Source organism: Stegostoma tigrinum, chromosome 32 (assembly GCF_030684315.1).
Source record: "Stegostoma tigrinum isolate sSteTig4 chromosome 32, sSteTig4.hap1, whole genome shotgun sequence".
Classification (NCBI taxonomy): domain Eukaryota; kingdom Metazoa; phylum Chordata; class Chondrichthyes; order Orectolobiformes; family Stegostomatidae; genus Stegostoma; species Stegostoma tigrinum.
In genome coordinates, this window is record NC_081385.1 from 11924206 (window position 1) to 11940079 (window position 15874).

General features: G+C 44.3%; 1 protein-coding gene across 2 annotated transcripts in view; it reads left to right on the plus strand.

The window, feature by feature from the left end:
• Positions 1–15874, plus strand: part of sik2a (salt-inducible kinase 2a) — a 208539-nt gene that overhangs the window by 91662 nt on the left and 101003 nt on the right. For both annotated transcript variants that reach the window (XM_059639119.1, XM_048562031.2), the window contains 3 exons: positions 5236–5397; positions 12218–12342; positions 14459–14582. In XM_059639119.1, the coding sequence (XP_059495102.1) occupies positions 5236–5397; positions 12218–12342; positions 14459–14582 (411 nt within the window). The remainder of the gene's footprint in view (positions 1–5235; positions 5398–12217; positions 12343–14458; positions 14583–15874) is intronic.

Consider the following 15874-nt stretch of genomic DNA (forward strand, 5'->3'; position numbering starts at 1 on the left):
GTCTCTACGCATTCCCCAAGCCCACTAGACTGAGATGCTGAAGGTCAGTTCAAATGGACCAAGTACAGACATCAGCCTGACCTAAAATCCTGGTCTGGAAAACAAAAGGTTGTGATGCTTCCTATAAACTTATACCCCACACACGGAAACGCAGGTGGAGGTGAATGCATTATATGCTGTCGGTAATTGTGCTTGTACATGGGTAGACCCACGTTGTTCGGGAGGGAGTTCCAGAATTTTGACCCAGTAACAGTGATGGAATGGCTGTACAGACCCAAGTTAGGATGATGAGTCGCTTGGAGGGGGATGTTGCAGGTTCTGATGGTGTTCCATATACCTGCTGCCCTTGTCCCTCTAGGTAGGCAAAAGCTGTGGGTTTGGAAGTTGCTAGAATCCAGACGTATTGATAGCCTTAATAATCATTCCTTTCAGAAGGCTAAGCTGACTTCTCCACCTCAAACACATGAAGGTGGAAAGGAAGAAGACCCGGAAATAGGGAATAGGTAGGAATACACAAACAACTTTCTAAATCAAAGTCGAAGCACATCATGGTAACTCAGTATTAATGACCATTTATTATTATGTAGCGCTAGCTATTCCTGGAGCATGCTACACAACAGAAATTTTGACTTTTTTGCATTTCCCAGATTAACCACTAGTCAAAGGCAGTAGCCATTTTGCACTAGTGACCCTCTGAAATAGCATTTGATAGCTCACTCATCTGACTTAAGCAGGCATGTAATACCAAGCCACCTGAAGTATTGTCTGAGGAAATTCTGAATGCCAGATTTCAAATCAGCCCCAGTTTCTTGTGTATATTGTATTCAAGTGGATGTTAATAAAATCCTCTTTTTTTTGAAGAGCAGAAGCAGTTTCCTCAATGTCCTTGCTATTTTAATGTAGGTGCTTATCCATTTAAAATAAGCCGGTTAATTCTTTTGTAAAGTAGGGAGAATAAAGGATTTGCACGTAAGCGCATTAACTACTCACGGACTAAATTTTTTTTGCAGTGTCAAGGCCAAAGTGGTGACTTAATGTTTGTGTGGCTTTGTCCAATTCTGTGCCTGCCTGACCTTTTTACAGTAAATGGATGCTGTACAATCTATAGGAGTGTGGAGTGATTTAAAATCTTTCAGACAACTTCTCTCTGTTCCATTTATTTCCCATCACTGCTCTTTAATCTGAATCAGGGAACATTGCGTTGTAGTCAGGAATATCCTGCTCGAATTAACATCATCCGGCTGCATGTGGAATGAGTAATGACTCTTAAGTGCAATTAACCAGACGGCATGTTGAGAGACTCCTTAAAGCAGAGGTACCCTGTGGAGGTTGTAGGATTGTTTCTTTTCTAGCATTGTTGTTTTACCCTTGCATTCCCAGTCCTCTATTTCCCTTGAGAAATATAAGTCACACTGCAGAGCCGCTGACAGCCAAGGGGCTTTTAGTGCTGCCTCAGTCATTATGGTTATATGTTGGAGACTTGATGCTAGCCTGCCGTAAATCATCAGGTTTTCTGTCCCTCCCATTTTCTCTTCTTCCCTCCCCTCTCTCGCCTCACCACCTTTGTCCTCCTCTCTCTTCCACCTGCATCCCCCTCCCCTCAACCGACAAAGGGTTATTCTGGCACTTGGCTGGTGTGCAGAAATGGGCTGTACTATCTGGGTACTGTAAATATAGTTGATAATAAGTGCAATAAAGATTTCAATTGAACCTACCTAGTGTATGGTTAGATTGGATAACACCTAGATAGCTGAGACAGAATGCGGATGTTTATAAGAGGAAGAGGAAACTCCTGAGGGAGAAAATAAATGTAGAACATTGGGTGAGATAGGAGGAGTACAAACACTGGTATGGACCAGTTAGATTGAGTGGCATATTCGTTGCTGTAATTTCTACCTAGTTTTAAGAATTTACCGATGTAAATATTACCTAGGTGGAGAAAGAAGTGGCTTTAGAAATTAAGCTGCTGGTGAAAGTTCCCAAGTGACTTGGCTTAGTCTTTTAAGATGTTGAAAGAAGTTTCAAAAACCTTTCCTTTTTTTAAATTCCAATGTACACTGTTAATCACTCCCAACTTATTGGTAGCATTTGCAGGCAGTTTTTTTTTTCCTGGTGTTTCCAGCCATGTGGTATTCATGTGATTCCTGAGCTCCTAGTTCAGATCATGTTTGATGGTCGTGGAATGAATGAGTCCAGTCCAAATGACCAGCTCCATATCAAAAGGACTTGCCAAATGGACAGAGTTGCTTCAGTCATAATATTTTCTGGATTGTTTTCCTTTGAACAAGGAAAGTTGAGGGGGGTGCTTCAATGGAATTGCTGAGAGTTCATGAAAAGTTTTGATAGAATGAACAGGTGAACAGTGGTTCTTGCATCGTTTATTGCCCCCATGACTACCCACCAGCAGAAACACAGTTGAAGTGCAAAACTATTTTATGCCATATGTTATCATCTTGAATGCACTATTTGAAAATATGGTGAAAGCAGATTGCATAATCTGTTAAGAGAGTTGGATTTATTTTTAGAAAGGGAACATTTGCAGGACAGTGGAGAATTGATCAGGAGACAAGAAGTCAGAGGTTTTCATGTTGCACCCATCAGCACTGAAACAGAAACAGAAAACCATTTTAGAAAGGAAACAAAAATTTATACCATGTGAGAAGAAGCTGCTAATTGGTTGGACTATACCTACTTCTCCTGCAAAAATTGTTACTCCCTTTTGGATTTGGTTTATTATTGCCACATATACCTCAGTACAGCGTCAAGTTGTTTTGCATGCAGTACAGGCCGATCATACTGTACAAAGTGCATTGGGGTAATAAGAATACAATATTACAGCTGCAGAGAAGGCGCACAAAGAGCGAGATCAACATTAAATGTGAAATTTGACAGGTCCATTCAGGAGTCTGATAACAGTGGAGAAGAAGCTTTTCTTGCATCTGTTGTGTCAAATATTATGCAATAGACATGTTGATTGTATGCTTTGACTTCATGTCTCCTTTTAGCAATGTTTAATTTCTGTAACAACAAACAAGCATCAAGTGGGACCACTTGGGTCACTTTTTTTAAAGAGAAGTATTAGCATGATGAGCTGAATGATCTCCCTCAATGCTTTGTTACAATGTGTCTGTCTGTGGGGCAGTATTGTTTTTAACCTACCATTCTGTCTTTCCAGTCCTATGTTGTAAAGTGAGGGATGATCCGCTTCAGCATGTTTTAGAGAGCACATCATTATTTGTCACTTAGTTTTTTTTTCCCCTCAGCCCTTGCCTGATGCTGTCCTTATTTCCATTTTTATCCCAACTATCATTTATTCTTGCTCTTTGAACCCAGCTGCAGTCCTCTGAAGCTGAGGACAGACAGGTTGTCAATGACTTTCCCAAAATACCCTCCAAATACCAGCTCTGGGGCTGGGGTGGATTGGATGTTCCTGCTGTACCCCCCTCTTCCTCCTCCTTTCACTTCAGTGGAGCTGTTTTTGACCTGTTTTAGAAAAGTGAGATCCTTGTGTTCCCCCTCTCCTCCACCTCATCCACACCCATCCCAGTTGTTACAATTTCAATCAATAGTACAAAGAACAAAGAAACCTACAGCACAGAAACAGGCCCTTCGGCCCTCCAAGCCTGCGCCGATCAAGATCCTCTGTCTAACCTTTCATCTATTTTCTAACGGTCTGTGTCCATTTGCTCCCTGCCCATCCATGTACCTGTCCAAATATATCTTAAAAGACGCTAACGTGTCTGTGTCTACCACCTCTGCTGGCAATGCGTTCCAGGTGCCCACCACCCTCTAGTGTACCTGTTTTTATTTCCTTTAGAATCATGGAATCCTTAGTGCGGAAACAGACCATTCGGCCCGTTTGATTCCACACTGACCCGCTGAAAAACATTCCACCAACACTCAACCTGTACCCTATCCCTGTATTTCCCATGGATAATCTCCTAGCCTGCAAGTCCCTAGACACAACAGGCAATTTAGTACAGCCAGTCCACCCTAACCTGCACGCCTTTGGACTGTGTGAGGAAACACACAGACATGAGGAGAATGTGCACACTCTACACTGAGGTTGATTCAAACCTGATCCCCTGACGCTGTGAGGCAGCAGTGCTAGCCACTGAGCCACTTTGTCACTCAGTGACTGTGGGGCAGTTAGATTGGGCTATTGTAAACAGGGATGTGCTGTGATCTCAGCTGCAGATATAATTTTAAGACGCTGAGTATAGGATGTATTGGGCTTTATTTTAAGACAGGTTTTTTTATGACTCCTTCCCACTCACTGTAACAGAGGTTTCGTCTTGAGTTCTAACACATACAGGAAGAACTAAGTGCCTAAATAAATAGCTGTCTGCAGTGTTAATACGAGTGTGAACTTACACTACAACTCTTTGTACTGTCACGACAGCTATATTGTAAAAGCAACCTGCCTCAACGTGAAAAGAGTCCCTTGCTAAACTAGTGCCTGCAGGTTGGCCCCTCACCTTGCATTTGTACTTGTGGTTTTGCCTTGGTGCAAAGTGTAAATCTATAACCTTGAAGTAAAAGCTACTGTAAGCAAGATTAAATTTTTTACGAACTGTCCTGTTGAATTGTTTTTTCTGTGGGACTGAGCTGTTCTCTTGGAATCTGTAAGGTAATGGTAGAATTGGTGTGCAAGTGATAAATGGTTAGTAATAAGTCATTTGTCACTGATTTTTCTTTTGGCAAGTATAGGTTATCATGTGAATTCACAAAAATAGAATTCTGTTGAGGTATATGATCATCAACGTTTTAAAAAAAATTAGAAGTTCTCCAGAAGAAGCGCTTTTATCTTTTTCTCTTCCCCCAGCGCCCCCGGTTTCAGACATAGCCTGCAGACTGTATAGAGGTGATCAGAGCTCCAGCTTTCAGTCACCTGCGCTTCATTTAGCGTCTGCTTTCTGCAGTCATTACACCTTTTCCTGCACAATGGGCCTTGGCCCTTTGCCCCTTGCCCAGGCGTCTCAATTAATAAAGTAAATCTGTTTTGCGGGTTGTGACCACCTGTGCAAAGATAGGATTTCATCAACAACTTGCATGAATCTAGTCCAAGATCGATTTCCCTGAACCCTGCCCCCCACCCCCAAATCCTTGGCTCGCTGTTTCTTTTATTGCATGTTCTCAGTGACCCAGGGACCTCCATTGATCTGTGATGCACTGCTAGAGTTCCCTGCTGTTTTTATGGCAACATAGTAACAATGTTCTCTGTTCAAATTTCAGATTATCTGGCAAACCACGGCCGGCTGAGTGAGCTGGAGGCCAGGCGCAAGTTCTGGCAGATCTTGTCGGCAGTGGAATATTGCCACAACCGCAAAATCGTCCATCGGGATCTGAAAGCTGAGAACCTTCTGTTAGACAGCAATATGAATATTAAGATAGCAGGTGCGTATTGTGAGTGTGAGATCTGAAGAGCTTGGTTAATATTAACACTTACCTGCAAAACCTAACAGGAGGCTGAGAACATTCTGTCTACTGGCTTATTGCCAAAGAGCTCACTAAAAGCTAATCCATCTTGTTCCACTCCTCCTTGTGTGGACCACTTTCTGTTTGATGCACGGCCCCTTGTACGCAATCTGGACCACTGCTTGGAATGTTTCAGGGGCCTTTTTTTGGTCCCCAGTCCATGTTACTTGCAGCCCAAGTTTCTACCAACCCCTGCCTTCCCAACAGCATATGGACAGCTCCTCCAAACTGGTACAGTGGAGACCTGTCGGAGACTTGAAGGTACCATATTTACTGCAGTGCACCTGGGCTGCGTCGCATAATACATTCGGCCTATTTACTACAGAGGGAGCAACTAGATCAGCAAGAACAGTCTTGCGTAGATGCGACAAAAGCGTGTATGTGGTCTGCTTGTAGTCCTTTGGGTCTGCTGCACAGTGTGTTACAATTCCCTATTCTCCCTCTCAATTTGTTCTTCTCTTTCTCCCTGACACTGCTCCCAGATTAACCCTTCTTTCTCCTGATGTCATTGGTACCAGCTGCTCTGTAAAACATGGGCCCAGTAGCTGTTTCTCTTGTTAAGGCCCTCGGCACTTTGCTTCAGGAGGCCTTTCAGCTTCACAAGATATTTACGTGGTGATCCTGTCCTTGCCCAGCTTTTGTACATATCCAGATAAAGATAGTGAAGAGGAGTTTGGTCTGACTTCTGTCCTGCAGGCAGGGAAACAGCGGCTATGTCTAGCATTCCATCTGATAATCCAGCTGAGTTCAATTAAAACACAGACTTTTCTCTTTAGATGTAATGAGATATATTAAAGTGTTCCATAGAAATGGTTCAAAACAAAGTCTGAGACCAAGCTACACAAGGAGATGTTAGATCTGATGTCTGTAAGCTTACATTGATGGGCCGAAGGACCTCTTCTGTATGACTCAGTGAGCTCGGCTTTAAGGAGTGTGTTGGAGGAAGTTGCAGCAGAGAGCCAAGGAGGATATTCCAGGGCTTGGGGTTTGAGGCAACTGAAGGCTCAGCTGCCAGCAGTGTAATAGTTAAAATTGGAGATGTCAAAGAGGCCAGAATCAAAACAAATATATCTCCAGTGGATCAAATGCAGCTGTTTCAAGGCCAGTTCAGTACATGGCTGCACCCAGCCCAATGTATTTACCAACGACAGCACCATTGGTATGGCCAGGAAATTTCCCAAAATTTCAAGAAAATCGTTTACTTTGCTTATCAGGGATTGTTCTCTTTTTAGAGCAGTGAAAGTCGTAAGGTAAGAGAATTGAGGTGTTCAGAGTGATGAGGGTTTTTGATAGAATAGAGGGGAAACGATGTAAGGCGAGTCAGCAATCAGAGGATGCAGATCTTAGATTTATGTTACAATGGCTTGTGGTAATCAGAAATGCATTTATCTCAAGTTATAAGGGAACCAGATTTGGTCCTAACTTGGTGTGCAATTTTGCACATATTTGAAAGGGTTAATTTATGGGTCTGTGGCAAAAGATCTATCCAATTAGTTTGTTACCCTGCTGTATCAGAGATATAGTACAGGCACGATGGACTGAGTGATCTCGTTCTGGTGATCCAAAGATCAGCCTTCCAGGAAGAACCTCCTTTTTTTGGTCTCTGTCTCTTTCTGCTTTCCCTCTTCCTCACCCCCACCCCCACCCCGATATCTCCGATGAAACACATCTGAATTTCCCTCCGTACTTGAAAGCTTTCATAGTTTAAAAGGCTGTTTCCAGCGCGATTGTTTGAGACCTTTAACGCAAAGAAAGGTCATTGGTATGAACTATACTTTCATTCACGACTTCAAAGTACCTCTAGTTACTGTGTAAAATGGGCTGCTTCCCACCTCCAAGGGCTGTGGAGCATGGATCATTTTCTTTTGATTTGAACACTGGGCCCCAATGTTAACCAGCACAAGGAGCGATCTGGAACTGTTTAAGTATCAGGGAGATGGCACTCTGAATTATGTTTGTTTTATTTGGGCTATTTTGCAAAGAGGGAATACAGAGCTGGGGGGTGGGGTGGAGGGTGGGTAATTATCATGTGGGCTTGAAGGCACTGCACAATGATGAGGCATTGACCAAAACAAATCACCCCCTTTTGTGTTTCTTTCTCCCTGTGCCCTTTCCAAGAATGTTAACCCTGGTTGACCTGCAAATACAGGAGCCACTGTCTGTCACTCCTGTCTGTCAAAGTAGCAATCTGAAAGCATGCAGAGCGAGCAATCAAGTTATTTGACTGTAAGGCCAGGCTTGACGCGCTCCCCAGCGAGGTCAGTCAAGAGAAACTGGGGCCAGGAAATTGAACTGACTATCTTTTTCCCCTTTATCCTTGTCCAGGGCACTGAGAATAGTTTTGTTACAGTTGTTGACCCACTGTACTTGCTGAGGCCAGTCATTTCAGTGCAGACCAGGAATCGATAGCAAGACTTTTCTAACCTGTGCGATGCAGCTTCACATTAAAAATTCTGTTCCACACTGAACAATTGCTGGAACTGACGGTGAAGCACTTTAAGTTTACTGTTGCAGCCGCATATGACACAGTCTATCAGAGGATTTATTCACTTTTTTTTTGACTTGAAAATCCCTCTGTTGAATTATAGCCCTGGCTTCAAGAATAGGCAGTGGAGGAAAGAGAGGAATGATTGTTTAAACAGTTACTGGGCTGAAGTGTGCTGTAAATGAAATAAAAAAGCCTCATAAATTCAAGTGATAATTCAATAGTCCGTTAGCTTATTAAACTTGAATCAATGCCAGCCTCATTAACCACTGTATCTATCTCCCTCAACCATTCAGTCGCTCTAGAACTTGGGATAAATACAATCCATTTCTGCTGAAATAGAAATTTCTTTGTATTAAAAACCGTTGAAGTCTGTGGCTAGCTTCACTAATATAGTACTGACCAAAACGTAGGCTTTAAAACTCTAGCTCAAGTCTTGCACAGCAGTTAAGAGGTTAAGAACTGAGAGAGAGAGAGAAATCCGGATTTATCTCTTTCCCATTGCGTTATGAATCCCTCTTTATTGAGTGCTTGGGGAGGGATTTCTGTCTATCTTCTCCTTGATAGATTAACAGCCGATGGGAAGATGAAAAGGATTCTTTTTGGCAAGCATCATTCCTCCACTTCACATCTAGAAGTCCCTTGACAATGCCTAGTCTTTTTTGCTTTGGGCAATGGGGGCTGAATCTGCCAGAAATGGCTCTCACCTGTGACTCCCTCACACCCAGGGAGCAAGATGGTGAAGGGAAGAAGTGGAGTGAGGGGGAGGTGAATTGAGGTGGGGAGTGAGCAGAGGAAGCTCACTACACCTTCTGACAGTCATGCAGTTCAACAGCTGCTGTGGCTTTTATTCTGAAGCTGCCTGTCTGATAGCTTTTCCTAGCCAGTGGACAACAGCAGAGAATTGACGTCAAACACTGCTGATCAGTATGCTGCTCATGAAGTGGGTCAGCTCAAACAATTAGTTCACAACCACGGGCTCCTATCTGTTCTTTTTTGTCAGCAGCTTGGCGGAATGAATTCCCCTCACTCCATTGCAGTGCTGATGTGGGGGCAGGGATTGGAATAAGGACGAGGGAATTGTGGCTGAGTGGGAACAGGGAAGGGGAGGGATGACTGCTGAGTTTCCACTGCAGAAGCATCCAGAGGACAGCTCTTTGGCCCTCCTGCTTGTATTTTGTGGTCTATGATTCTTTTCCCCCCACAAAGAACTGGATTGAAAATACTTAACACTGCGTGAAATTATGGTTCGTCGATAAGTCAAAGATTAGCCAAGTAACCAAATATGTGGTGCCACAATATTTGTTTAAAGTTATCCACGCAGATGAAAGTGAAGTTCTTAGCCAGAAAAGGAAGGGAATTTTGCTTCATTCTTTTATGTGAAGGTTGGTCTGGTTTTTACTTTTAAAGGAAACGTCACAGTTTATTAGAACAGCATGAGGCCTGGTGCCAGTCAAAAAAAAATGCTTCTCACCAAGTGGTGATCCCAGTTACAGGATGCTCATGGGTCAACAGGTCACATTGCACCTTCAGTGTCTTTCTTTGCTGGGCAATGCCATCCAACTTTATCATAACAAATGGCCTTCAACATGCCAGCAGTAGTTCAGGATGGAAGAAGGCCCTATTCCAAGCAACTTAATGTTCTTTTTCAATAATTACTTTGGCAGCGGAGTGGTGAGCAGTAAAATAGACACGCTTTATGTCACCCTGATGGTTACATTTTGGCACCCTGAGGTTGTCTCTATGTGGGCCCAGTGCCTTTGTTAATGAAACCCAAAGTAACTTGAAGAATGGTGAGAACTGTGCTTTGTGGCATGCTCTTTTAATGTCATGTCACCCCATTTAAACAGTTAAAGCCAGGTTCGAAACACCATCATTGTGACTAAGTCCTTTCTTGCCCTGTTGTAAACCTTCTGCATTACTTTGTAATTTTGGTCCTGTCAAACAAAGCAAGATGCAATTTTTAACAGTGAAGTGTGAAAAGCTGAAATGGTATAATTTTAGACTTTTCTATTGTGAAGTACAATTGCGTTAAAAAGGCTCAATTGCAGGTAGGGTCTGCCGCTCAAGCAGATAAAAGCAGCTGGGTGTTAATTTTAAAATGTCTTCTGAAAAAATACGTGTTACACTGCAGTGCTCCCTCCCACTGTACTGCATTGGGAATGCTCCCAGTCTAGATTCAAGTGGAACAGGAATCAATGATATTCTCATCCACTGGTCTGAGGGGTCCAGCTGTGCCTCATAGATATTTTTCTCGAATCCTGGCCATTTGTATGGCCAGTGTAAACATTACTGATGTGTCCAATTCACAGTTGGACATTGTCAGTTGAAGTAAGTCTTTTTACTGATCAGAATATCAGGTGCACATATGGAAATTTATGCACAATCCTTGGGGCTATGCTGTTATATAATGGTGTAAGGGTCTTTAAGGTGTAATGCCGAGCAGTGCTTGAAGCACTGTACGCTGTCATCTGGGTGAGGAGAAGAGCTGCTCAGAATCTTGAAGGATCCTTTAGGTATGGAACACCAGAGGGCCACTTAAAGGGGAGGAGATCTGAAGATAGTGGTCGATAAATAGAACACATAGGACCAAGTGCATGTAAATGGGATTAGTGTAATTTATTGTTTGATGGTTGCGTAGATGAGGTGGCCCCAAGGGTCAGTTTCTATGCTGTTTGTTTGTCTCTATAACTCTATCTCTAAACGATTCAAGCATGAGAGGGGCTTGGTGGTGCCTAACAATCAGCCTGTTGTGATGGTGAGATTACATCACTGACCCTGCTTGTTCTGTGGGAAAATATTTGCTTGAGGCTACATTCCGTCGATAGAAAACATTCAGAATGTTTTCTTTTGACAATACATTTCCAGCTTCATCTAAGTAAATACAACAAACATGGAAATACTCTGCCGTTCTGACTGTATCTGTGGAGAGAAAAACCGAGTTAATATTTCATTTTGATGATCTTTTATCAGAATTGGGAAAATGTAGAAATATGATGAGCTCAGAGCAGATGAGATGGGGGTGACTAAACACTGAACAAAAGTGAATGTTTGTGTTTGTGCTGAGACTGAGGGACACGGTTTGGTTATGTAGTTCAGCAGGGAGTAGTGATGGGAGGGATCAAAGTCAAAAGAAACATCTGGAAGAGGTGTGATTGGCAGAATGGTGAATAGCTGCTGCCCCAAAGCAAAAACAGGAGAGGAAATCTTGAGGATTGAAGAAAGGAAATAGTAGAAAATAGAATGGGGGCAGAAATTAGGAACTGAAATATTTTAATCAAGGCTTGGCCTGGAAGGCTGTAAAGTGACTGATTGGAAAACGATGTTTTGTTTTTCAAGCTTGTGTTTAGTTTCATTTGAACAGTAGGTGGAGGGCAGAGCAGTCAGTGAGGCAGCGAGGTGAAGATTGAAATGGCAGGTGATCAGAAACTCGGGACTGCGCTACGGCCCTGATTGGAGTGTTCCATAAAACAGTTGCCATCTGCATTTGGTCTCCCCAGCGTAGAATATGAACAGCGAATACAGTAATCCTCCTTGAACAGAAAATACACCAATCACTGTATCATTAGCATGTGGTCTTACACTAGAAGATGCACATTTCTCAATTCGTGACAACACCACATGTTACTGAGAGTTTATCTAGTTTGGGATTGTGCTGCAGACCTGCCAGTTTGCACAAGTCATTCATGTGGTACAAAGTTTAATGTTGGTGATGTGGAATGTTTCTGCTGCAATTTGAAGCATTTGCTTTACGTACTCAGAAGATCTGTGACAATACCTCGATCTACTGATGCCAATCAGTAGAATGTGAGGGTGGGCAGGAAATTGATCTGTTGGCTGCTGGATTCATTTGGGTTTATTGGATGATGCTGCTCCTGGCTCAGGGGAATGGTTACACACAATAACAACTACAAAAATAACATTCTTGTAGCCAAACTGCTTTCTGATTCTATTTTGCTCATTATATATTTAAATTGTTGGTGGTGTTGTCTAAGTCAGCATAAGATCTTTAGAAACTTAGCCCACAGAGACAGTCAGGGTTAAAAGCCTGTAACTCTATTTACGATCATGGACTAACCAAAGCAGAGTGTTGACATAGCGACTCGCAATGGTAGATATTGAGAGGCAAGTGTGAACTAAAACTGTGACAACCGGAAGTAGAACTTGTGACAAAGTGCATGACCCTTGCAAGGTACTGATATCTGGAATAACATAAAGGCTGCTTCATTTCCAGTTGTGTTTCCATTTGAACAGATTTTGGGTTTGGTAATTTCTACAAACCCGGAGAACCCTTGGCCACGTGGTGCGGCAGCCCACCGTACGCAGCTCCAGAGGTTTTTGAAGGACAGCAGTATGAGGGACCACAACTGGACATCTGGGTAACAACTTCACTTAAACCCTAACAATAGTCTTAAAGATTTTAACAAGTTTGAGTTCCCTTCTCCTTCTGAAACCGTTAATCCCTTTGTTTCCAATGATTCTGACTTATTCTGGGACTTTTCCCAAATGTGTATTCCCTGTGGTGACTCACGGTGTTCTCACAGCCACGAATGGTCACCAATGAAGAGTGGAACCTCTATCTGAATCAGTAATAAACTCTAACACTTCTCTCTGCAGTTCCTCATTGCCCCTCAACTGAGCTAAACTGATGCTCTAGTGCTCTGGTAGAGGTCAGTTACCTTCCACATAGACTGCAGACAGACGTGGGATCTTCTAGACTTTTTTACGTATGTTTTCGTACTGCCAGTAAATTTCTTGGCTCATCCAGATGGGGTTGTTACAGATTTATAAAATGTAGGTTGTGTCTTGCTTAGTCCCAGTTACCATTGGTCCAATAAATTTTGTTATTAAACTTGTGAATTCCATATTTGTAAACATGGTACTATGTATAAGGAGGTCAACATTTGTTAGCTTGCTTTTAAGTTCATAATGACCTCAGCACCAGCTTGGGAATATCAGCTAATCATGGTTGAGGATCTGTTGCAAATGCACCAGTGATTTCTAACAAACGACCCTTTGAGTACACAAATCTGGTGAGGCAGGATCCTAGAGTTCTGAAAGAATTCTTCTGTGTGGAAACTAGTGGTCTCCTTGCAAATTTGATGACCCTTTTGTTAGATTTAGACTTGAGCTGCTGAAGATAACCTGCACTGGAGAATAGAAATGCTGCACTTTATACTGTGGTGATAGCATTAATGTTTCCATGCCTGGAGATTCCCATTTCAGGAAGGGTTTGGAGGACAGGAAAAGACAACAGTCAGATCAGCTGTGATATTTTTGAATGGTAGATAAGACATGAAGGACAGAGGCGCAATTGCTGTTCCTGAGTCCTCTGAACAGTGCAGTTCGTCACAGGGTAAAACTCTGCTGTACACCAGCATTGTGCTCAGCCCTGATGTGACAGTTATGTTCCTGCACTGAGGACTAAAGGAATTAAGGGTAGTGCAGGAAGGTGATTGCGTTAGGTGACAGTAGGACTGAATGGCCAAATGATCTCAACATTTTGTTTTGTTTGTCCATTCTCTACGCTGGCTGCCTTCATACTTGACCGGGCCAGGTTGCTAACTAGGGCCAATTTGTGTGCAGTTTTTCACTGTGATTTTTATAGGAGGAGGTGACTAGAAGTTTCCTGATCTCCCTCTAAGCCAGGCCAGCAAATAGAAGAAACTTTAATCCCATCCGCAGGCTGGCTCTGGACTTGAGCCTTAACTTATTTTTCCGTTGGTTGAAGTAGATACTTCAAATTATTTGGACCAAAAAACTTAGTGTAGAAAACGCTAAATAAGTATTTCTCTTGTCTACACATCCCATTTCCCCCATATTTTTCCAACCATCATCTTATTAAAATGGCAAGTATCGGACAATGAATCATCCTGAAGTTGTGACATCAGTTTCTGTTCGTTGCTGTTAGGCTATTGCATACAACAGGATGTAACCAGTTGGATCAGTCATCCTGCCTGCTGGTATCGCTGGAACAGATATGTATTATATATAGGTCATTGTCTTTGTTATTATGGAGCTTTAAAAAGGATAAGAAAGTTCTAAACTATCAGGGGCAAATTTATCAAGCAACAGAGCAGTTGTCACAACTTTATTTTGTAAGCCCCAGGCATTATTATCAATTATGTCCTTTTCATTTTTATTTTGTTTTGTGGTTATCAAACTGAGTGAAATTAGTGCAGGGGAGTGTTTGCCTCATTTCAGCCAGGGCTCCCTGTCCATGAAGAGCACTGTTTAGTATGGAATAAAGCTTCTCTCCAAATCCATCACAGCAGGGTCATTCCACACTGTGGACATGTGATGTTCTCTAGATTCTGGCGCTCGGCCAGCCAATGGCACCCTAAGCAGGATTGCCAATTCCGGTTGAACAAGGCACAGTATTCTGCTTTGTGCCCATGAATGCTGCATTAATTACAGTCCTTTGCAAGCATTGAGCAGGGGTGTTTTTTTTCAAGAAAGCATTCCATGAGGCTTCTCATTTTTGTGTCTGTGCAGAGTCTCGGTGTGGTCCTCTATGTGTTGGTCTGTGGAGCCTTACCATTTGATGGCCCAACGCTCCCCATCCTGAGGCAGAGGGTTCTGGAAGGCAGGTTTAGAATCCCATACTTCATGTCAGAAGGTGAGAACGGACAAAACAATTGAGAAACATTTGGATTTGTTAAGCTTCATTCTATGTGACACGTGAGACTGTGTGTGTGTGTCTGTGTGTGAGGGAGGGAGAGTGTGTGTGCGTCTGTGTGTGTGTGAGGGAGGGAGAGTGTGTGTGCGTCTGTGTGTGTGTGAGGGAGGGAGAGTGTGTGTGCGTCTGTGTGTGTGTGAGGGAGGGAGAGTGTGTGTGCGTCTGTGTGTGTGTGAGGGAGGGAGAGTGTGTGTGCGTCTGTGTGTGTGTGAGGGAGGGAGAGTGTGTGTGCGTCTGTGTGTGTGTGAGGGAGGGAGAGTGTGTGTGCGTCTGTGTGTGTGTGTGAGGGAGGGAGAGTGTGCGTGCGTGTGAGGGAGGGAGAGTGTGCGTGCGTGTGAGGGAGGGAGAGTGTGCGTGCGTGTGAGGGAGGGAGAGTGTGCGTGCGTGTGAGGGAGGGAGAGTGTGCGTGCGTGTGAGGGAGGGAGAGTGTGCGTGCGTGTGAGGGAGGGAGAGTGTGCGTGCGTGTGAGGGAGGGAGAGTGTGCGTGCGTGTGAGGGAGGGAGAGTGTGCGTGCGTGTGAGGGAGGGAGAGTGTGCGTGCGTGTGAGGGAGGGAGAGTGTGCGTGCGTGTGAGGGAGGGAGAGTGTGCGTGCGTGTGAGGGAGGGAGAGTGTGCGTGCGTGTGAGGGAGGGAGAGTGTGCGTGCGTGTGAGGGAGGGAGAGTGTGCGTGCGTGTGAGGGAGGGAGAGTGTGCGTGCGTGTGAGGGAGGGAGAGTGTGCGTGCGTGTGAGGGAGGGAGAGTGTGCGTGCGTGTGAGGGAGGGAGAGTGTGCGTGCGTGTGAGGGAGGGAGAGTGTGCGTGCGTGTGAGGGAGGGAGAGTGTGCGTGCGTGTGAGGGAGGGAGAGTGTGTGCGTGTGAGGGAGGGAGAGTGTGCGTGCGTGTGAGGGAGGGAGAGTGTGCGTGCGTGTGAGGGAGGGAGAGTGTGCGTGCGTGTGAGGGAGGGAGAGTGTGCGTGCGTGTGAGGGAGGGAGAGTGTGCGTGCGTGTGAGGGAGGGAGAGTGTGCGTGCGTGTGAGGGAGGGAGAGTGTGCGTGCGTGTGAGGGAGGGAGAGTGTGCGTGCGTGTGAGGGAGGGAGAGTGTGCGTGCGTGTGAGGGAGGGAGAGTGTGCGTGCGTGTGAGGGAGGGAGAGTGTGCGTGCGTGTGAGGGAGGGAGAGTGTGCGTGCGTGTGAGGGAGGGAGAGTGTGCGTGCGTGTGAGGGAGGGAGAGTGTGCGTGCGTGTGAGGGAGGGAGAGT